At 37.0% G+C, this 24,920-nt stretch overlaps 1 protein-coding gene across 4 annotated transcripts in view; it reads left to right on the forward strand.

Moving 5' to 3' along the window:
* The window catches only part of EIF2B3 (eukaryotic translation initiation factor 2B subunit gamma), a gene marked incomplete at its 3' end in the record, with an annotated part of 102,782 nt that overhangs the window by 75,306 nt on the left and 2,556 nt on the right, over positions 1–24,920 (forward strand). For all 4 annotated transcript variants that reach the window (XM_081948318.1, XM_081948315.1, XM_081948316.1 and 1 more), the window contains exon 11: positions 19,320–19,423. In XM_081948318.1, coding sequence (XP_081804444.1) covers positions 19,320–19,423 — 104 coding nt within the window. The remainder of the gene's footprint in view (positions 1–19,319; positions 19,424–24,920) is intronic.

Consider the following 24,920-nt stretch of genomic DNA (forward strand, 5'->3'; position numbering starts at 1 on the left):
ATAAATAATCCTGTTGAGATTCACCTAAGACAGGAAGTAGCTCTTTGGAAAGAGTGAAGAATTTAGGAGCTAAGAGTGTTCAACTTAATTTTCTAAAGCAGAACTCGACAGTCTTTGCTAAGAGAGAGTGTGAGAGAGACATCCACATGGCAGTGTCCCAATTAAAGCTTTCCTGAAATGGCCTATCAGGTATTAATATTTAGATAAATGACATTATAAAGAACAATAAATTATTCTTTATTTTCTCAACTTTTTAGTCTTAGGATTGAAAATGTATTGGAATTTGTAGATCCTTGCCTTATATCTCCTCAGTGGACCGGAGAGATCTCCTGTACTACTTTTACTTTAATTTTATAAATCATGTTTTAGTTTTACATTTTGTAATTATGTTTATTATCTTTTGCTTTTAACTTTTGTTACTATGACAAAATTCTCAAGGATCAATGCAAATGGCCACATCAAATGTATAGTTGGGGAAAAACCACCATACTGTATTAGCCAAGCGGCAGAGGCCTTTTGAATGTCATTTAGGTGCATCTGTTTATGCTGGATCAATACAATACAAATACAAATACAATACAATACAGTCGGAAGGAACCTTGGAGGTCTTCTAGTCCAACCCCATGCCTAGGCAGGAAACCCTATACCACAGTGGTTCTCAACCTGTGGGTCGGGACCCTTTCACAGGGGTCGCCTAAGACCATCAGAAAACACATGTTTTCGATGGTCTTAGGAATCGAGACACCAATTTTTTGGTTGGGGGTCACCACAACATGAGGAACTGTATTAAGGGGTCACGGAATTGGAAAGGTTGAGAACCACTGCTATACCATTTCAACAAATGGCTATCCAACATCTTCTTAAAGACTTCCAGTGTTGGGGCATTCACAACTTCTGGAGGCAAGCTGTTCCACTGATTAATTGTTCTAACTGTCAGGAAGTTTCTCCTCAGTTCTAAGTTGCTTCTCTCCTTGATTAGTTTCCTCCCATTGCTTCTTGTTCTGCCCTCAGATGCCTTGGACTCCCTTTTCTTTGTGGCAACCCCTGAGATATCGGAACACTGCTATCATGTCTCCCCTAGTCCTTCTTTCTATTAAATAGACATACCCAGTTCCTCATATGTTTTAACCTCCAATCCCCTAATCCTCTTTGTTGCTCTTCTCTGCACTCTTTCTAGAGTCTCCACATCTTTTCTACATCGTGGCGACCAAAACAGAATGCAGTATTCCAAGTGTGGCCTTACCAGGGCATTATAAAGTGGTATTAACACTTCACGTGATCTTGATTCTATCCCTCTGTTTATGCAGCCTAGAACTGTGTTGGCTTTTTTGGCAGCTGCTGCACACTGCTGGCTAGCAGAAAGTGCTTCAATCTAGCAGAAAGTGAGGCTTGGTTTCATTACTTTCGTAATAGTTTTGTAAGAATGGGGTTATATAATTTCAGTTCTCGGGCTGCTTAGCATGCAATGAGTGATGGCATCTAAACACTGAAGGGAGAATTCTGACTATATATCTCCTATCTATATTTGGTTCATTTCTTCTCCCTCTTGGTTCATATGTAACGAATTAAGGAAAATCAGTTACATCAAATAGCCACCCTGGAACTTGTCCCTCTTTTGACTTTTTAACGAAGCAGATGCAGTTTTATAACCAAATTTTCTGCACTAAAGTTGACCAGTAGACATTTGATGATTTTTCTTCCTCTTCACCAATAAAGGTTTTTTTCTAATCTTAATTTTAAAAATAGTACTGCCTTTCACCTCATTCATTCATTCAATTTATATCTTACCCTTTCTTAGAAGCTCAGGGCAATGTGCCTAGCATCCTGCCTCCCATTTTTCCTCACAATAATCACAACCATGTGAGATATGTTGGTCTAAAAGAGAGTGATGGGCACAAAGCCATTCTACGAGCTTCCGTGGCTATGATAGATTTGAATTTTGGTATCCCGATTCCTGGTCCAACATCTTAACCACCATGCTACATTGGGTGTCATTTATTTATGCCACTTACTAGAACTTGTTTTATGCTGGTATAAGGAAAGACTACTATATATCAAGTATATGCTTTCCTTGCCCCCTAATCCATAGGTGGGTGGGCTGCTTCACCTGTTTTTGTGACCTTCAATGCTCCCCCAGATTGTGCTGCTGAAATATACCATCAATTGTTGGCAACTTTTTTTGAATAAAAGAAATAGAAGTGTTAAATCAGGATGGCATATTAATTTTGAATAGCTGCTTTAAAAAATAATAATACATATTTTTTCCCATTCTCCCTCCAGTAGCACTGAAAACACCATAAAAACATGTTTCATGTTCCTTTTCTAATTTTCTCCATAACAGTTGCTGTGACAGCTTAATGGCAGCTTTCCTGTGATGAATTCTATTTAATAATCTGAATAAGTGAGATTTAATCCATGTATACTGATTCCCATAGAAAATATATGTAATCTCTGTATTAGTGTCTTGAGTATATATTTTTCCTTCCAAAGTGAGATAGGAAAAGAAAAAAGACTTAAGTCAAGGGAGGCAATGTGGTCTTGGTTGTGAAATATTATCCCAAGCTTGTTGAGTTTAAGTAGTAAATTATAGCTATTATGCATTTTATAACTAACAGGTTAGCTCAAATGTGATTTTCTTATAAGGTAGTCCCCGACTTTTTGTTTTGTTTGAGTTAAAAAAACAAACATCAATATTTTACAGTTTTTGACAAGTAAATGAATGAAGGGAAAACACCTCTAGGATTCTTAATTGACAGATTATCAGTATGCATTTTAAGGAGTATTTGATGTCTTAATCATATGCTGAGTCAATTCCCTGAAAAGAGATTGTGTTACTGTTTGTCGTGGTGCTCGATTTATAAAATTATCTTTTTAAAATCTTCACTTTAATGTATTCAGTTTGTTACTATATCATAAGTGGGAAATGCATAGCTTTTCACTAGAAGTGTCAGTCCATTTATCACAGCAGTGAGTTGGCTTGATGTATCTAATAGCATGCATAGCACATCTGGGAAGTTAGCTGGCTAGATGACAAGCTTAAAGTAGCAGTGGATGTCAGAGTGAAACTGATGTCATTTGTAATAGAAACATGTTTGGCAAGATTGCGACTCTTCTTTATTTTGAGTATATACTCAGTTTTGTTCCCAGAAGCCATGAATTTAAACTTGTTGAGTTGCACAGAAAATGTTGCTTCTGTATCTGTGTGAATAGTCTATTGTGTTAAACATAAAAATAGATAAAAACAACAAAATGCTTTCTGATCTAACTTTATTGGTAATATAGTTTTCTCTCTAGTCCAGAGAATTGATATTGAACTCCAATTTATGGTATGCAAAATGTCTCAAAGGTACACACACACACACACTGTCAGGATTCCGACCAGTGCCCTAACACAATTAAGAGTCTCAACCCATCCGGCAATAAAAATCCAGTCTTTTATTAGGAGCATCATGTCAGCATTACCTAGGTGAAGCCAACTCTGACTTCATTTCTTTAACGCCTTGCCTCTGATCCTGTTTCCCCCTCCCCTCAAATTGTGTCACCCGGTCATATTCCCCAATGAGGTAATTTCGCAGGTTGCAGAAGTCACTCCCTTCCAGGCATTGCTGGTATCCACGGAGATGGCCTTGACTTGGTCTGTCAGAATGCAGGGAGTGAGGAGTAAATTCCTTGGTGCAGCTGCGAGGTGTGATTTCCCATTCCCCTGCCTATGGCAACTTGGGAGCAGGCCAGGGAAGTTTTACGAGTTGATACACACTAAAGTGTAATGTAAGTACTCCCTGATCATCTTTATTCAATTCTCACTTGCCAACATAAAACAAGATATTATTCTCAAACTATCTTTGAGGAGGATATCTGATTTATATTTTCTTGATTTGGAAGGAGACCAAACTCTGTTCTTTTTTAAAAAATTATTAATATGAATAGAAAGAGCAACATGTTCAAAATCCATATAAACATTATGTTGTCTGGTTACAATTATTTTGAGTAATATTCATCATAATGATGAGAATAGTATTCTATAATAATAATCTCATAATAACAGTGCTTTTCCCTCATAATATTAATACATACTTATTGTTAATACTAATCAAAATTAATAAGTTATAGTGATCAACCCTAATAATAAAATTAATCTTTCTCTTGTAATTTTAGAAGTTCTAACTCCTGTTTCTCTTATTTAACCATTGATAAAACAGATCCCATACCTCAAAATATTCAATGTCTTCCTTTTCTTTAATTTCAAATGGTAGTTTATTCATTTCTGCACATTCTAAAATTTTTGTTATTATCTTTTCCTCTGTGGGGATCTCCTCACCCTTCCAATATTGTGCGAACACAATTCTGGCCGTTGTTAACTCATGTATTATTAAATATGCATCCCTTTTACTGTATTTGTCTGTTATGATGCCCAACAGAAATATTTCCAGTTTTAAATCTACATGTTCCTTTATCATTTTTTCTAGCCAGGTGTGTATTTTGGTCCAGTATTTTTTTTGTTTTCCTCTGGAAGGAGACCAAATTATTTGTAGCACTTCAAATCACCAAAGAAATAAATAAGTTCTTCCTGATGTATGGCATTTTTGGCAGACCTCCATAAGTAAGAAATAATATCAGTGGGCTAGAAGCTGCTACTCTTTAATAAGAGGACACTTTATAATTGAGACAAACTTTCAACTTGTGTCATTCAGATGTATTGGAAAGCCATATTGATTGAAAATTCTAACAATCGTTGCTGTTCATTGCCAGTTCACATCTGACTGAACAATGCTGTTTGGTAAATTGCCTTTGCCATATGGCCTCAAGAATAACTTAAGGAGTTTATTTTGCAAAGAGTTTTGAATTATGGGAAATAATATTGGAATATATTAAACATGTTTAAAGGCAGACAAGTCTCAAATGGCTTTAAGCCCTGGTCTATGTTAAAACAGAATTCAAAGTAAGGTTTTCAATTGGACTCATTTAGATCCACTACTAGGATTTGTTCAAGGTTTGGGGAATAGGCATGGAGATGGAAGACCAATATCAATAGACACTTTGATACCTGTATCAGAGGATCCTAATGTCTGTAGAAATGTTCTTCCAAGTCAACTGCAATGAAAGAGTGGAAATCCTAACAGGAGTTACCTCCTTGTTTTCAACTGGCATTTGTTTCTAATAATATCATATATAACTGTTACAAAAGCTACAAATGGCACAGAGTCGTGGAAAAATACATGCTTGCTTTTTAAAAGACAAGATAGATAGACCTGCTCAAGGATTAGTGGACAAATGAACAGAGTAAAAGAATTGAACTGGAAATAAGCTCGTCACATAGCAAGAAGAACTGATGGCAGGTGGACCAAGGCAGATAGAATAGATTCCACTAGATAAATAGCATCCACGAAAGAGACCTAAAACAAGATGGATCGACAACATCAGCATGATGTTGATCCAATTGGCAAAAGAAAGCTCAGCACCATATGGGTTGGAAACATGTGGAAGAGGCCTTCATCCTGTAGCGGATAGACAATGGCTAAGATGACGATGACGATGATGGTGGTGATATCTGTTACTTTTCAGCCCCAAGTCAGGTTTGGACTAGAGCTGTCACATCACCTTTCACCTTGGGAGGACTGTTATGAATGCCCACGTGATTAATGAGATGAGAAACAGACACCCAAGTTTGGATGACAATCCTGGATAATAATTGTGGATTTTGAAAGAAATGAAGAAGAATACTACAAAATTTCTATGCAACTTAAAGAAGCTTCTTGGATGAAAAGCGAAACGTCTTCAAAGAAAAACCAGGAAGTCCAATTACCTCTCGAAAAAAGCATCTTTGGGACAACCATGATCAGGATGACTGAGAATCTCCATGGACATTTAATTAAGCTGATTTACCAGATCTCCTATAGTCACTTAATACTGTACATATTCATAACATTGTTTCTTTACATTGTCTAAAGATATTACTGCTGCTGAAATTATTATTGTGAATTGTTTTTGCACAAATTTGTAAGCCATTTGGAACACAAATGGTATAGATAATGTGGAATAGAAATGTAAAGAATACAAAACGTATTGCTGAACCTGTTAAATCTGGGCCCTTAAACAAGAGCTGCTGTTCTGCAGCTCATGCATAAGCCAGGTGAATTTGCCTTAGCAAATGATGCAGTCTTGTTCTTGCAGCAAGATTATGAATGAGGGAGAGCATGTGTGTCTAGTTAAACCCTGCTGCCACCTACCACATGTCTTCAATTTAATGCTGTTTTGTGTGAGAATATGTCCAAGTGAAGGGGAAGTTAAAAAGAAAGTAATAGAACTAGTTGAAGATGGGTCATGAAGCGATTAGGTGGTTTTCTTAATAGTGCCTGGGCTAGGGATGAGCTGAAAAAAAATATAATTAATCCCATGGGGGGTTTGGGATTAATAAGACTACAGCACAAAACTTTTCACTCACTGTCTATCTTATATAATGCATGCATTAGAGCAAACCCGTTCCTAGGTGATATTTATATATTGTACCCTCATAACAGATTTTAAGGACATTCCCTCAGGAGAAAAGAGGCTTGCTTCCAATTTCATAGTTTGCAAAGCTGCAAATAATGTGGCACTCATGTGGAGATGATCAAATACATTATATTATACTCTTGGGATGGTATCTTCCTTTCACAGGACTTGCTGAATGCCTCTCATATTAGCCATGCATGCCACATTTATCCCAGTGTGCAGGACCGTGAGCACTACATCCCGTAAAAGAACAGATTCTCATAATGTAGGCAATGTGCACTAAGCAGTGTGTTTCAGAATTAAAATAAAGAGGAACAATTTGATGAAACAAAGATACTAACTTTACCCTTACAGATCTCCAATTAGCCACTCTGAGAAACAGATATGGCATCCCATGAATATGGAGGTGTGTTCCATAGTCTTTGTGGAAGTTGGTTGCTATTTAAAAAGGGCCCCAATACAGAAAATATTCTCCTTGTAAGATTTATATTTAAATCCAATAGCTCTTGCCAGAGACCGACAGAAAACAGCCAGCAAGATGCTTGCTTTGGCATTGGGCCTGGACAGCTATGCTTCTGGAGTTCCAGGATGAGTTCTGCACTGCATTATACTAATAGACAATGTCGCTCACTGACACCTTAAGTGTCCTTCGCCATTATGGAACACCCAAGTAAGCAGACCACCCAGGACCATGGCACAGTGCCCTGTGACCTAATGGAAATGCCCACTGAGTGAAATGTGTTGCTTTTTATGATACCATGTCTCCCTGTTATCCTACCAAAACACTAAAATTCCAGCATGAAAAATTTAGTCATTTCTATTTATTACCCCTTTCACTGCTTCAAAACAGTTCCTTATTTTGCATAATATGTTTTAGAAAGGGTAGCGTTGCAGAAGTGTTAATTGTTTTCCAGAGTAAACAATGATGATGTCAGGAAAACAGAAGATAATAGTGGCAGCTCTAGGACAGGTCAAACAAAAATCTGTGGGTATCAGATCCCCAAGCTGTTTCAGATCCCAAACATGGAAAAGACAACAATTTCACATACAATATTCAACCAGGAAGGTTCAGTTTTACAAATCAGTTAACCCCACTTCTTTTCAGGCAAATGCTTTACTACATAGCTAACTATAAGCAGGTGGACCAAAATATGCTGCCTGCGAAATGCAGCGAGTTGGTTGATATTCCAGATTGGCATTTAAACGCTCAGATCAGTGGTGGTATTCAGCCAGTTCGCACCACTTCGGGAGAACTGGTCGTTAACTTTCTGAGCAGTTTGGTGAACTGGTTGTTTGAAGAAATCATTAGGGCAGAGAACCAGTTGTTAAATTATTTGAATCCCACTACTGGCCCAGATAGAGTAGCAAATGAATTCTACCTCTTAATATCTGCAGACTGACCATAAGGCAAGTATTGATCATCCATCTAGGGCTGTGAATCAATGAATCCTAAATAATTGGTATATAGCCTCTAATTATGGACTGTCTTTGCATTGCTGAAGTCTGTTTCTTGTATGCAAACAATGCATATTTCAGTCTCCCTGGTTATTCTGACTCTTTCTCTATGTTCGTTTTCATCCATTTCTGTTTTCCGGGGCTCAAGAAAATGCAAAAATACAGTTTTTTTTTAAAATATTCTCAGTATTTTAAGTAAAAGAGCCGCGCACACCCCTCTCTTGTTAACTTTGCTCAACACACTTGATTTATAGATAGATAGCAAGCTCTGAAAGTCAGCAGTCCTGGCACTGTGTAAATCAGCTTTCCTTATTTATAGTTTCAACAGGAAAAGGAATTATTTCCCAACTCTTTACATTTCTTTCCGAAGCAATCGACCACCCTGTCCTTTGGTTTAAAGCTGTGTAGCTTTACCACAAAAGAGTGGCGGGGAGGAGAGAATGCAGCCTGGAATTGCTCTGCTATAAAAACTCCAGATTGTGTGTTCTTGGACGTTGCCTTTAAAACAGCTTCCTTTAAGGCCACACAAGAGATGGCCTGTGTCTTTGGCTTCCTCCCACCCACCCACCCCCCAATCTCTGACCTCTTAGAAAAATAAATAAAAGATAAAGCAGGGTCTGGAATGCTGCAGAATGAGTATACATTTTACTCTCTGTTGTTTTCTGCTGGGATTAGTTGTTTACAATGAGAGGGAGGTGCAAGTTGCAGCCTTGCTGAAATTAGAAGCATTTCAGAGTTATCTTGTTAGGTGGTCTGTGCTTTAAAGACTTAAATCTATTGCCTTCCTTTTTGTCTTCTCGTCATCATTTCTCCATGTGCCCTCTGTTAAAAAGAAGCCAAACCCTCTTTCTCTTCATCATATCTAAACAATATGCTAACTGTGCTTGTACTCCTAACCCAAAAGTGGGTATCTATTCTCTCTTATGAATGTAAAAGGTTATCGACTTTTAATTCTGCTTTAAACAAATTTAAATAAATAAACTTTTACATTCTTCAAAATTGAAATCATTGAACAAATGTTCTACACATTATATACATATATGTTAAGGTTTATACCTCAATTATGAATTTAAAAAACCAAGCAATCATAAGGTTGGAAGGGTCCTGGGAAGTCTTCTAGTACAACACCCTGTCCATTGCAGGAATTGTCATACCGTCCCGGGCAAACAGCCATCCAATCTTTTCTGGAAAAACATCCAGTGAGAGAGCTTCCATGACTTACGAAGCTTTAATAGCTCTTGCAGCCAGGAAACTCATTCTTACTTCAACTGTGGATCTCTGTAGAGCAGAGCTGTCAAACTCCCAGCCTGTGGCCCAGATGCGTCACACGCTGGCCATGCCCACACCCAGTTTAGCGAAAGGGGGGAAAGTCCCAATACGTCATGTGATGACACGAGTTTGACACCTCTGCTGCAGAGCATCCTTTGATTGGTTCGTGTTTTATCCTTGGGTGCTATGGAGAATAAATTCATCCACTGTCCGATGCCATTCCATCATATATGGAAGACTGCTATCATATCTCCCCTTAACTTTCTCTTCCTTAGGCTAAACATACCCAGTTCCATTACCTTTTCTTGGTTGAATTTAGCCTCCAAGTCCCTTACTATCTCTGCTATTCTTCTTTGAACTCTTTCTAATTTTTCAAGATTTTTTTCTTTTTTATATTGTGGTGACCAGAAGTGGACACCGTATTCCAGTGTTGGTTTTGCCAATGTGGCATAGAGCAATGTTATCACTTCCTGTGAACGTGACACCATAATTCTGTTGATGCCAACTGCATTGGCTCTTTTGGCAGATATAGCATTCTGTTTGATAAATGAACGCATGTTTTTGCACAATCCTCTATTTGTAGACATGCTTCAACAAAGCATGAGATATATTTCAGTTCATAGGGTGGAAGTTCCTTTCCCTCTCGTTCCTGTGTAGCTTTTTTATACACACTACCAAATCAGGTCTATATTGCCCCCATTTTTAGGATCACATTGGTGGGTCCCTAGGAACCTAACAGGAGGGGGGGGAAGGTAGCATAAGGACATTATCAGTCATGGAGATCAGTAGACACGATTGAATACAAGCCAGTATGTTGCAACGTTAGAATACTTCCACTAGATATACAAAAGATCACGTTACAAGTGACATCTGGAAGAATCAGAGATAAGTTGTGGGAAAAGTTGCACAATACTCTCAGTAAATAAATTCCAGAGAAAATTTATTCTGTTAGTTGGCATGGATGCTGGGAACAAGATGAGAGAGTACAGGAAAAGCAAATGGATCATTTGGACCATTCAGATATCCAAGAATGAATGAGAATGATAACTGGTGAGGAAGTGCTTAAATTTATTTGTTTTGCATACATAGTTTAAGAGCTAATGTCAGTGCCCATGTGAATGAATTAAAAATTGAGAATGAGTGCAAAAAATGTAGATGAGAGGAAGATTTTCAATGGAGAAAGTTGTACAAGAGAGCAAGGAATGGTTAAGTTAATGCAGACAGAAAATGCAAAGAAATTTTGATGGAAATAATTGCTCTGGAGGAAGATGAGAAAAAAAGCTAAACTACAAGCCTCCAGCAGAATGAACAGAATTAAAAATAAAAGCAATGAGAATTTGAAATGAAACAGAAGTGAAAAATGCTAAAAGCATTTTACATATGGGTATTTATGTATATTAAATAGATATTTATGTATGGGAATTATAGATATATGGCAAATGGAATGGAAACAAATGCTACAAATGTTAGGGCCTAAGGAATAAAGGACAAACAGGAAGACATCAGTGCTATGTGAATATTAGAAGATGGTAAGATTGCAGGAAGACAATGCAACAGACAAAGGTTAAACTATAGATGGGATTTGCTTATGGAGTGACTGTTCAGTTTAACAAGTGTGTGAAGACTATAACCATGCCTGATGATTGGAATACCATTTAATATCCTATGCAAAGGAAAAAATAGCAAAAGAAATATAAAAAATTCAGGGGGTTAGTTTATTAAATGTGAATGGAAAATTTTTGGCAGAATTCTGATTGAAAGGTACAAATGAAACAAAGAGAAAATTTGTGAACCGAATTTGTGTTGGGCAGGGGAATGCAGATTTTTGTTTCTCATCAAGGTGTGCGTTTGTCTGTGTGTGTCTCTGTGTTTAAAATGGCAAAAAATTAAAAGAAATTGATGAATTATGTACCGTGATAGAATATTTAATAAAGCCAGATGAAATGTTTGTCAGGAAGTAAAATTGGCTGGGTTCAGGAGTATCACTCTGCCCATTTTCTTATATGGAAGTGAGAGCTGGCTATGTCAGAGGAAACCTAAAAATAAATTGTATGCAGTGGGAATAGAGCACATAAGAAACACAACAACAAAAAGAGACAAACCAGGAATGAATGATAATGAATTATTGTGGATTGAATACTAACATGAGTGATCAGTATGTAAGTAAGAAATATGTTGAGGCAGCTTTGTCATATAGAAGAAATTATCAGATTTCCAAAAAAATGAATAGATCAAGAAGACAATACAAATTGATAAAATATGGAGAGATATAATGAATTGCATTGGTATAAATGATATTTAGCGATATTTCTTTTTTCTAAACCCATACATAATTTCTTTTAATTGCTATTTCTTATTTGTTTTTTGCACTTCACATACTTTTGCTTACCCCAAAAGAGCATACTATAACATGTATCAAATGTATATTACCATAATGAATATTATCACTGTATTTCATTTGTAAAAGATCAAGTAAAACAGCTGTTTCTTGCATATTAATATTAATAAAATTATCCAAACATTTCAGAAGGCTTTAATCCTAGTCAGACTTTGTCTTGCCAAACGTTTTCATATTTCATTTTAAAATTAGTTCCATATTTGTAAATAACAAGTAACAATTGACAATACATTTTAAATAAAATGTATTTGGAATCATCATAATTAAAATTAATTTTTCATAATTTGTTAAAGTAGTCCTTTTGGGAGGGCATTTCTCAACTGAGAGAAGTTCTGAGCTGAAAATATTGTTGGATGTTTTCTCCCCTTTTTCATGTATCACTGAAGTTTTAGAATTCATATTTTACTCCAATATGGATGTAAATTGGGACTATAATTCCCGTAATTCTGAGGGAGTCTTGCTGGATGGGGGTTACAGGTAATCCTTGACTTACAACCATTTGTTTAGCAATAGTTTGAAGTTACAATGGCACTGAAAAAGTGACTTACTACCAGTCCTGGCGCTTAGGACCATCACAGCATCCTCACATCATGGGTTCAAAATTCAGGCATTTGGCAACTAGCATGTGTTTACAAGGGTTGCAGTGTCCTGGGATCACATGATTTGCAACCTTCCCAGCCAGCTTCTTGCAAGCAAAGTCAGTGTAGGAAATGGATTCGCTTGTGTGAATTACTTAACAGCTGCAGTGATTCACTTATCCATGCAAAAAAGGGTTGCAAAATTGGGTCATTTAAAAACTGCCTTCCTTAGCAACAAGAATTCTGGTCCCTTGTTATGATTGTCAGTTGAGGACTACCTGTATGGAGTTATGCCCAAGGCATATCTGCTTTTCTACGTGAGAGGGTACAACTTCATGTTTATAACTGATCTATTCCACTGTCTTTTACCAATAATATAGACAATTTGTTTTCTCTGGCCTCCATATACTCTGCTAGGAAAGATACCCTTGGCACACACTCCTGGCATTCTCTGCTTATTCCTCATGGGAGTAGTCCCTGCTGATACAATGGGAGAGCACAGCAGGACATGTGGGGACTTAGCCATACGCAAAAGTTATCTGCACAATATGCTGTCTATAAGGCTAATGTGGTGACACAGAGGTTAACACATACTGCTCAATACATAACCTCTTAAACTTTTTCCAACTTTAGGATGAGTTGTGCCTTTCAGTTGTAAAAACTGAATTATAATAATCTTTATTATTAATCTTAGAAACCACTGCTTCAAAAACGTTGTTGTAAAGATAGCTGCTATCAACATGCTTAGTTTTAAGCTGCCCTGCTCAAAATTGAAAATTAGAAGTGCTTGTTGTATAAGAATATAAATGTATGTCTAGTTCTTTATCCTGAATGGTAAGGAAGGACAGAAATGAGGTTGAAATTCAACAAACATACAGTTCTTCTGTTGGCGGTCTTTACGGTTCGATTTTTCAAAATGTGCACAAAAAGGCATTTGCAAGTAATTTCCAAATGGCTGTATTACAGCTGTCAGTGAGTGGAAGGAACACCCACAAAATGTGCTTCAATTTGTTGTCTACTCCTGTGGTAAATACTAGCCAAATTGCTCTGTTGTGTGGCAGGGCCATAGCGGGAGCGAGAATTATCAACGTGTGCCTGAAATCCTACATACAGAGATTGAACTCTAAACTGTTTCCAGCCCTGGTATGCTTCCATCATCCTGCTGTCAGAGGAGATGTTACTTTAGTTTTGCTAGCTTCCAAAATGAGGATTGTGCTTTTACTGGTTCTTTCAACTCCAATAAATGTGTGCAGTTATAGATGTTTTTTTTTTATTCTTAGCAATTCCTAAGAGAAGAATGATCTGTATGTTTTTATAAAACAAACTGAAAGTCACACAACTTTGACATAGCTATTGAATTGTGTGTTTTTTTTAAAAAAAGTTCCATAGGCTCAGTGTTTTAAAAAAGATGGGAGAGGTTATTATATTACAAGCCCTTTCACGATATTTCAAACTAACGTGCAGATTGATTGGGATTGGTTTTGCCAGTCAAAATGTTGATACAAAAATGTTACGCACCAAAAATATGCAATTCAGGAGTAACTTTAGATATTTTTATTGTCAAAGGTTTGAGACAGCTGTGGCCAATCATCAATGACAAAAGAGAAGTGTTTTACTTCCATACCATTTTTATTGGAATTCTTGCACTGTATTTTCAGCACATGTCTTCGAGAAATTCCTGTAGCATGAGGGTTTTTTAGGGGAGGAGGGATGATATTATTTTAAGTGTATTATTTTGGTGCTTTTTTTTCTATTTATGGTTTTTATCTTTTTATTTTTAGTCCTTTGAAATGTTTATCTCAGATGAATGAAAAGTCTTTTTTTTCCCCTTTTACCTATGGAAATACTGGCATTTTATGTACATCATTGTTCATCATGTCACCTGTAGTTGTTAACTATGAAATTGCTTATGTATCTTTCTCAGAAGGGATAGATATTTTCTAAATTGGGCAATAACAAATCCTATAAAATTTATGAAAAGTAGGGGGGGGGAAAGCTGAATCTTAATAGATATCCTGTTGAATGACAAAAAAAATCTATACATTGTTAATATACAGGATTTGCTCCTCTACTGCTGGAGGTTTACCGTTACGCTTTTTCAAATGTTCTTGAAGGCTATTCATAGATGGTATGTTTCACTGTGCTATCAAGTATCAGAAAAAGGGTGAGAAATCTTTTCTTACCTAATCTTGCTTACTTGTATACTTAAGTTGTACCATTCTAGGGTTTGTAGTGGTGATTTCCTTCCTGCCAATTGGATTAAAATATGAGCTTTTATCAGGTTACTCAATTCATTGAAGTAAGTTTCACATACTTTTAAAAAACTGTAATTTATCCATGGAAATCTGGAAAAAAAGTATTTACAGTATTTTTTGGAGTATAAGATGCACCTTTCTCCCCCCCCCCCCCCTCTAAAAGAGCATGGAAATGTTAGTGCGTCTTATACACCGAATACAGCCATTTTTGGCCTCCCAAAGCCCACACCCCATTTTTGTGAAAAATGGGTGAAAAATAGGCCGTTTTTCACCAAAGGTTTTTGCCTTTCCCCACCCTCCCCAGAAGCACTCTGAAGGCTTCAGCAGGGCTGGGGGAAGTGAAAAATGCCCCCGTTTTGGTGGAAAACGGGGGCATTTTTGCCTTACCCTAGCCTGCTGAAGCCTGCAGAATGCTCCTGGGGGCTGGGGGAAGACAAAAACTTATTTTTCTTACTTACCTCTTCAAAATCTTGGTGTGTCTTATACACCGTTGCAACTTATAGTCCGAAAAATAGGGTACTTGTTGTTTTAATTTTTAGAATATCTTGGAATATTTATTACCTCCTACCTCAATTCCTATTTCTAGATGTAATTCTTTAAAAAATATATTTTTGATTAATATTTATAAAAATAGATCTCAGTGACTTTATACAGAAGGATAAATGTAAAAAAAATATTTCAAGATTTATATAAGTATTAGTATGATTCCCATGGTAATACCTGTAAATTATTTCATGTAGATGGTTTACCAAGGCACTTTTTAAGGGAAGAGCCCCCAAGATTTTCTTTATCTAAATTACAGATAAAGAAATACAATACAATGAGACTTTAATTTCTCCAACTTTCAGCTTTCTTACTATGCATACATTTTGACTTCTATTTCTTTATAGAATCCTAGTGGACATAATTAGGAAAGTTATTATGGGGCTCCTGATATAACTGAAGTTTGGTTCCTATTTTATAGTCAAAACTCTATTTCATGGTATAAGACAGGGTGTCAAACTCGATTTCATTGAGGGCCACTTCAGGGTTGTGTTTGACCTCAGGGGGCTGGGAGTGGCCAGGGAGGGTATGGCCAGCTCAACATCACTCATGTTGGGGGTGCCTGAGGTGACCTGAGCACTCTGAGCACTCTGACAGAGTTTGGAAGAGCCGCGTGCAGCCCTCCTGAGCTCTGTTTTTGCTGGCAGAGGCACGACGGGCCAGTCCTTTGCTATTTCCAGGGCAGCTCCGCGGACCAGATCTAAGCATCCCGCCGGCCGGATCTGGCCCCAGGGCCTTGAATTTGACACCCCTGATATAAGACATATTTGGAAAACAGATGGAAATGCAATTTTGACTTATTCACATGACAGATATATACATTGGGAAATCTGAGTCTGAAAATTGAAGATAAACAGTTGTAATTCAGTAACAAAGGCATTAATTAGCTAGCCAAGTTTTAAGCCATTTAACTTACTGCAAGAGAGATTCAGATTGTCCAAAACCATAGAAAATTGCAATGTACTCGATCAAATATGATTGGTTTTCACAATTTATTCAAAATGCATTAGCATCTCTATCCTGAATCATTATCGGCACTGAAATTTGTTTTGGTTGGATGATTCCAAATGTATAGTATTTTGAATAGAATACTAATCATAAGAGAAGATGACTTCAACATGTGTTTTCCCATTTATTGGACGCATTAGATTAGAAAATGTGTATAAGCCAGTGGATCAATGACATTTTATCCTGTTGCCCATGTGAGGGGGTGGTTAATCTTCCTGCCATCACTGCTGGAGCAGTTGGAAAGGAAACAGCTGTGTCAGTGCAGCAGGAATAAAAAACCCAGGGAAAGAGCTGTCTATTCAGACTTTCCCTTAGAATTAACATCTCAATAAGAGCTTTGCCAAGGCAACCTGAGCTAGATGACTCCATCATGCATAGCTCTATCTTGTGTGAAAGGGGAGGCTGCTGGCCTAGGATTCAGTCAAGTCCTTCCTGTTCAAAATATTTCTTCCTCTTCGTACCATAGATCTACTCTTCCTTAGACTGTAGGAGACGTCAATTTGGCTGTGACCACAGAAGACCATTTTCTATGTGTAGGACAAAAAATGGTGTTCTTATCAAAATCCATTTGCATTTCTGAAGCTTTAAGAAATCAAGATCTCTGTTGTGATATTTTACTTACTATGGATGACCAGCCTAATTTATCAGCAATATTTCAGTGGAAGAGTAATCATATCAACCAATAAGAGGACTTCCCAGAACATTATTCTAGTCATTGTAAAAAGTTGTACCTTGTTTTTCTTTCTCATTCCCATTGTCTTTTTCTTCTCTACCATGTCTTTTTAGATTATAACCCTGAAGACAGAACTGCCTGCTTTTAATTATTCTGGGAGCTTTCAGATGGAAAATGTGGAGTATTAGCATAAGTAGCCTTGTGGTTCATCATTATGAAACCCCTGTGGAAGGCCTGCGAAATTATTTTGTGGTCCGGCCAACTGGAAGCTACCCATTAACCCCTTACAGTTCTGAATTTCTGTTTGCAGATTAAAAGAACAAGATCTCTCCTTTTCCATGTGGACTAGAAACTCAAGATTATAGACAGTATGATGCAACTTGACCTGTGTGAATAAGAATTGAATTTTTATTTTTCTATATCAAGACAGCTGTCCTGTTAATTGTTATTTCCAGAGAGAGAGAATTCACTGCCCACAGGGATAGTCTGTTTTACTGTTAATAGCTCTTATTCAAGGGAAGCTTTTTTCTAACATTTAATTAAAATCTGTTTGTCAGCCAGTCCTGTTCATTGTCTTTAGAATTAGAGCAACAAATAGTATTGCTCAAGATAGGCTTCCAGGTATTGGAAGGCTGCTTTTATACTTCTCCTTAATTCTTCTCTCTTGTAAAACATTCAAAAGTGCTTGCTTTTAATAGGATTTGTAGACATCAACTTTCCTAAGCTACTGTTTTCTGGATGTGTCGATGGCATTCTTAAACTACAGCACCTAGTCATGAACTTAGTTCTGGAGATGTAGCACAGCTAACACAAAGTGGAGTAAAACAGTTGTTTGGTGTTATTTGGGATAAATTGGCTTAGCTTTTCATATTGTGTGGCTATCTCACTTTCATACTATTCATATTCCATATTGTCATCCACTGAGATACCTAAACCTTCTTGGATATTTCGCTATGTCTGTGCTTGAATATTTGATATTTTATATCTAAATGTTAGATGTTACATATTGGTTTAATTTAGTCTCGTGTTATTCAGTGATTCTATTATCTACTTTAGTTTCAAGCTACTGCTTCATCTTTCAAGATCCAATTCATTCTTTATGCTTACTGTCTAGTTTAATAAGGATACTGTTGGAAATAACTTTTTGTTCTTACTGTTTCAGTACCCACCAGATTATTGGTTGCCAGTAAAAGATGATTGGGTTTAATCTGGCAAGACTTATTTTTGACAAACTAATGTTGGCTCCTAGCAATCAATATTGTTTATACCCCATCACTTTGAAGGAACCCCTCATATTTGATATCAAGATCTACCAAAATATTTTTGTTGATGATATCCTCTTTGTAGCCAGATAGATTTCCATTTCTTTACCCTTTCCTTTTCTGTCTTCTAGGAAGGAGTAATTAAAACAAGCTTGTAACGCTCATTCCTCCATTTTCCTACCTTGAACCTCATAAATTTTACACATTTTCATAGGCATGTTTTTTGTTCCAACACAGATGAGCAGTGAAGGATAATATTCAGCTGTTTGTGTTAACTCACATGTTGAATACAGGCATTGAAAAGCCAAACACCAGGCAGGAGGATATGTGTGCAATGTTTGTGCCTTCATTCCTCTTATAGGAGGGACATGATCAACACACTTGTGTTTCTGTGTGGGTCTGAGTGTTTTCATTAGTGCTTCTTGATTTATTATCTGCCAATAGTTCACAAGAAAAAAACTGGTACTATTATAGAATTCCAATGGCATCCAATGCCTCGCAAACTGTTTTGGTTCACGTGTCATGTTCTTGAACTCCTGGGCTACCATATCTGGACTGCAAACATCAGATGACAATTAGTAGGTCTTTGTTGCCATTTTGGGGACATTTGAATTTCTGCAGTCCAAATATGGTGCTTTTGCTTATTTCTTGCCCTTTGTCTCTTCTCCCTGTCTTTCATTCATCCAGTATATGGGGGTCATACAGAGAAAATACCTGAATCTCCTTTGATATTTTTCCTGCAGAAGGCAAAACTTCCATTTTCTTGGGAGGTAGTTTACATTGTTATTGGGCAGAAGGTTCACAGCTTGCAGGTCATTGATTGCGTCCTCAATGTCACCTATGCCAGGTTTTCTAAACCCGTATAATAGTTTTCTACATTTCCTTAAACCTCCCCACTATATTTTTTATATAAAGATTCCCTTTTGTGTGCTTCCCTTGTGATATCGTTTGTAAATATAAATTATTTAACCATGCTCACCAAAGTTGTCAATCGGCTTTCCAGAATTTTGGATAGAAGATTTTTCATACTCTCATGTAACTACTCTTTAAATGGAGAGAAAGATATAATTTTATGTAAACCATATACTTTGCCACTTAAATATATTGCCTATCTCTTCCCCACAGGGCTTCCATCGGGGGCAATGGAAATGGTCAAGATGACAGGTGCAGCCATGGGATTGAAGCCTGGCCCCTTTTGTACATGCATTGAGGATGCACCATATGTAAAAGGGGAGGGGCTTCAATTGCAAAATCACAGATGCTATCTTGACTTTCTAATCCACTGCAAACATTCTGCTTCCCCATCATTTCCTCAATTACTTGGTTACAGGAATGACGGTTACTTTAATTTCTATATTTGTTTTAAATCCTCGGTTATCTTTACAGGTGCAGCATACAGAATTGTGTTGTTTGCCATCATGCAGTGATAGAGAAAGGAAGTGACCTCAAGGACTGTTTGATTGGAAATAGCCAGCATCTGAAAGCTAATTGTAAGTAGAATCTAACCAGTGATTGTTAAAAGGGCTGATATTGTAATCCAGTATTTCTCAACCTCAGCAATTTTGGCTGGGGAATTCTGGGAGCTAAAGTCCACCCGTTTTAAAATTGCTGACGTTGAGAAACATTGCTGTAATCTATCTGTGTTCCTGGAATTGTCCTCTGAAGCAATGCAAATGAACTAGTTCTCTATAGATTTAATAAGACAGTAATTGTAGAAGGAACTGCCAGAAGCAAAGTTTTAGAAGTCCAACCCAAATTTAAAAAGTAGAAGCACTTTTACTCACTCACTGTAGATTAAAATTAAATTTCAAAATGACAAAACTTAGTTCATGTAGACCAGGGATGTCAAACTCCCGGTCCACGGGCCAATGCGTCACACGCTAACCATACCTACGCCTGGTTTAGAGAGGGAGGGAATAGTCCCAATACGTCACAGGACGCTGTCGTGACAATGTGAGTTTGACACTCCTGATGTAGACAGTAGTAAACTGCACAAAATATTTGTATTTAACCATTTTTATGAGACCATTTGAATATTTGCAGAAAGTAAGACGGTTGGGATATATCTTTAGAGAGAGCTTAATTGTGAAAGCCCTGTCTTAAAGCTAATAGTTTATGCCAGTCCCTTATGAAATGATATCAGCTATTAAAGCTTTCAGAATCTATCATTCTTTTTACTAAGTGTACTTGCTGGAGCCAAGAGCAAAACATTAGTTCAAGTGAGAACATGGTTTGGCCAGATTCAAACATATATGTCTACCAGTGTTCTTTTTCAGCAGTCTGGTTTAAGTATTATTGTTAGAAAATCAACAGACAACCTCTCGACAATGTATTGCAAATCACTTACACATGTACTTTCCACCTAATCCTGTACTAAACTATGGGTGCCTTTGTATATGTGAGCCTATGCTCAGACATTACTCGCTCTGCCAAGTTACACAGTGCAGCCTTAGCAACTGCTGCATGGTTTCATTGATCAACATGATGTTCTGTGTTGGGATCTAAGCAGTTCATGCTAGGATCAAGGTGAAACAGAATTATTCAGATTAAAAGCATACCCACAATAGACTTATTTTAAGGATGAAGTGCTTTCCTTCATTACATTTCAAGGAGTGCTGGCAACTATCCCATGTGAATTGATGAGGTCCAGTTTGACAAAGGACAGCTGTCTAAACTAGCTCTTCTCATCCTGAAGCTTTGTAAGGAATATCTGAAGTGATATGTTCTCCTTTGCTTAGGTGTGGGCCTGTGAAAAAACTATAGCACTAGCTGGTTATGGTGGTCCAGGGGGGGGGGTGTTTAAAGTAATTTTCCCCCACAAGCAATGGGCTTCTAAGGTCTTCAAAGTTTGTAATGGAAAGACTGGCTGAGTTTGTATATACACTGTATTTACGCTTATTGCAGAAGTATTTACACTACGTTTTGTCATTTAATTTGGACACTAAGGCAGTTAACTCTCCAGAGTATCAACAAACCCTGTGCAGGATTTTTTATATCTTGGATTTTTGAACAAATTTATCCCTAAATTTGTGGGTCTGAAAATTAGAGATGGATAATATTTTAAAGCAATCAGTAACATCTTTTTGAAAGTCAGTCAGTCAGACAGACAGACAGACAGACATATTTGTGCACGCATACATACACACACAAACATACAGAGTGGCCAGGAAGTCTAGCTGACTTCATCATTTCTTTTGATATGGAAAGTGTCCTATGCCTTACTTCTGTCACTTGGATGTTGTTTTGCATTCCATCAAAGTATAGCTTGCTTCAATCTCTCTTTTGCTTTAAACATCGGCTTTCAAGAATAAAGTAACCTCCTTTAATCCTTAAGGCTTAATATAGACCTGAAGGATGCTAATTCAGGAAAATATATGCCTAGCATTACAGAGTAATTTGTTTGGTGGCTGGGCTATTTTTATAGCTAGAAAGAACTATTTTCTATCTTCGCTTTATTCTGCTATAAAAGTAATTATAGTTTGTCTTTTTACCCCCTATATTTTCTCTCTTAATTAAATATTTGGTAACTTCTTTTCCCTTATTCTTCTTTTCCTCCTCTAATAAACAATCTTTTAAATTATGAGGCATCAGCAGTTTTTATTGTCTTCATATGAGCCAGGAACAAAATGGATTTATCTTTGAGAGGCTTCTATTAGATTTTTTTTTCTTTTTTCTTTGGTTTAAAATATTCTGAATATTCCTACTTAGCTAAAGTATCACAATATTATGTTTTATTATTTAATTATTTTATGTTGAATCAAATCACTTCACTTTGCCATTTTATAGTCTTTTCATTCCAAATTCTCATTTATATTCTGATACATATTTCTGACCCTTCTTTTCCGAGGGGCTGAAACACTGTCTCCTTAAAAAAAGGATTTCCGGAACTATGAATGTTAGTACACCTTTTACGACGTAATAGGTTTTTTTTAACTGAAGATCTAAGATATTTTTTAAAAAGAAGTAAGTATTGTACAAAAACGATCGTTGGTCATTTGAGAAGTTGCTTTATTACAGTTGCGCTGTAAGTTAAAGAAACATAATAATCAAATTGATGGTATCCGTACTGATATATATTCTGATTTCCATAACATACATCGTTCACTTCTGTAGTATGTTCAATCAAATTCTCTTTATCTAGTAGCTGTCAGTGGTCCTCATCCAAATTGCTTGTCACCTAGAGATTTAAAATTCATAATTCTTCTGTAATAATGATTATCCTTTAGTCAAGAGGTTGAGAGAAAGCTGCTTTGAATGCAGAAGTCTATCCTGGATTAGAATCCACCATAACAGGAAACAGTTCTGTGTGGCCTGAGATTCTTTGTAAACAGCCTATGTGAGTCAGAGACCTTGTTGTTAGCGGTCCAAATCACCATATGACATTTGTATAATAGCAACTGTGCATCTGGAAGGTCTTAGAAATTTAACTCTAGGGAACCGGCTGTGTACATGAAGTGGCATCTGTATATGACCCGACTCTCTGATTGTATATGAAAACCTACCCCTTGCCAAGAATCTGCAGTCACATACATCTCCTGTTATTGCTTCCTATTTTCCCTTCTAAGGTGGGTTCAGGAGCCTTTCAGATGCATGTTGTCATACATTCATTTGAAAGTACGAACAATTAAAGTTTTCCCAGACCATCAGCGTTTATGGTTACTAGTGACGACTGCAGAGCATTGCTGCACAACTTGCGCTTTCCTTTCTCTGCAATGCCTTCATTTAGAAAGTTCCTCACAAAGAGAAACTAGTTAGGCAGGCAAGGTAGAAGTACTTTTGCTATCGAGAGGCACCTACCTGTGAGAAGGCAAAGTAAGGTAGGACAACGAAAAGGTATTAAAGCATAGCTTATCTTCTGGCATGTAAATAATTCTTCCTACTTCAATAAGACTCTTCATCAAGCAATCTATTCAATCTTTTATAACTGTAAAAAGGTGTAAAAGAAATATTTGATATGTAAAAATCTTCTCTTCATCTTGCTACCACTATAGTTAATTTTAAAATATATCCACAAACATGCCTTTTATTCAGCTACATATATACAAGGAGATATTTATATGCTTTTTATCTGCAGAGCAGCATTCAATGTAGTTTAAAGGTAAAAGTTCCCCTTGCACATATGTGCTAGTCATTCCTAACTCTAGGGGGCAGTGATCATCTCTGTTTCAAAGCCAAAGAGCAAAGACGTTTCCATGGTCATGTGGCCGGCATGACTAAACGCTGAAGATGCACAGAACGCTGTTACCTTCCCACCAAAGTTGGTCCCTATTTTTCTACTTGCATTTTTACAAGCTTTCAAACTGGTAGATTGGCAGAAGTTGGGACAAGTAACGGGAGCTCACTCCCGTTACTTATGCGGCGCTAGGGATTCGAACCACTGAACTGCCAACTTTCTGATCGACAAGCTCAGCATCTAATCCACTGAGCCACCGCATCCCCTATATATATCAATGTAGTTTAGCATATTACAAATAGTACAAAAACTCCTACATTAAAATACAATATTTAATTATAATGTATAAAAATAATAGCCTTCAGTTACAAATGCAAACTATAAGTGATAGGATAATTAAAATCAAGAACCAGGACGGGGGGGGGGGGACTTGTCAAAACAGCAATGTTTCAGTAACTCTTTAAAAAAATTTTTTACTTATCCTGTTGGAGAGAGAGTTTTAAAATGTTAATTCCCCTGGTCTGATTCTGAAGAGAAACCTAGGGCTGATGAGGATTCATAATTCTACAAAAGATATTAATTCCCAAGTTACAACACAGAGAGACACGTTTCTCCTTGATTAATGAAGGCAACCTGATATCATAGACTAAAATCTATGATATCCTAAACTCCTAAAATCCCTCCTGGATGAACATTATGGAAGTTGTAGTCCAAACTGTCTGGAGTTCAATAAACTACATTCCTCAGGCCAAGGTATCCGGGAATTTGTGGGAAAATATCTTAAATACGTAGGCTTCTTCCATCTCACGGTGGGTTGTATGAAAGTTCCCCCTTGAAAGAAATCTCTTTTTTCCCTTTTGATTGTTTCTCCTAAGAATATTGCTTCTCTTTCCTTCTGTCCTGGCTTGCAATCCTTGGAGAGGATTAAGCTTCCAGTTTGCCCTGGCACCTACTGAATATTTTCTTTCCCAACAAAAGAAAGACACATCAGACCTTTAGTAGACCTAAGCAGTGGTCTTCCTTCTCACTGAAAGCCTTCATGCTTTCTTGGCTTTGAAGTATAGGGGAAGCAGTCTGGGTCAGCAAATGGTTACTGTAGTTCTCGTTCCTCCATAATAATTACAGCGCATGGATATCACATCAGAAACAGAGGAAGGTGTGACAGTGCAGGTTTTGAAGCAGAGCCAGTGGTTTCCTGCTATAGTTTAAAAAATTGGTGTTTATTCCTCATGTCAATGGAAGTTTATTCATCGATTTAAATCATTTATATACACTGCTTTCCAGGAATAGAAATCTTAAATAGGTTTACAATTAAAAAGTTATAATTTAAACAATAGGTTAAAACATTTAACAAAAACATACTTTAAAGCACTATATTTTTTTTCCTGTTCAGCCTTTTCCAATAGGACTGCTGGACAAATCCCTGCCATCTTCTTGGCAAAGTTTTTCAGAAATGGTTTGCCATTGCCTCTTTCCTGAGAGAGTGACTGGCCCAAGGCTACGCAGCTAGCTTTGTGCCTAAAATGGGATTGGAACTCAGAGTCTATTGGTTTCTAATCTGATGTTTTAACCACTCTGCCAAACTGGATCTCTAGGCACTATATAAACAGTGAATAAAGAGAAAATCAAATCAAACTGTTCAAACAATAGAAACTTAAATCTAAAAGCAGGAATAAAAAGTTTAAAATCATGATGGCATTAACACTTTATTTAGAGGCTTGGGAGAAATTTTTTTTTAAAGTCTTTGCTTGGTGCCAAAATATACAGTAAGGTCTGGCAGGTATGTTCAAAGGAAGCCTGACTATCAGTTGGTA

This window comes from Natrix helvetica (genome assembly GCF_964273705.1).
Source record: "Natrix helvetica genome assembly, chromosome: 3".
NCBI classification, from domain to species: Eukaryota; Metazoa; Chordata; class Lepidosauria; order Squamata; family Natricidae; genus Natrix; species Natrix helvetica.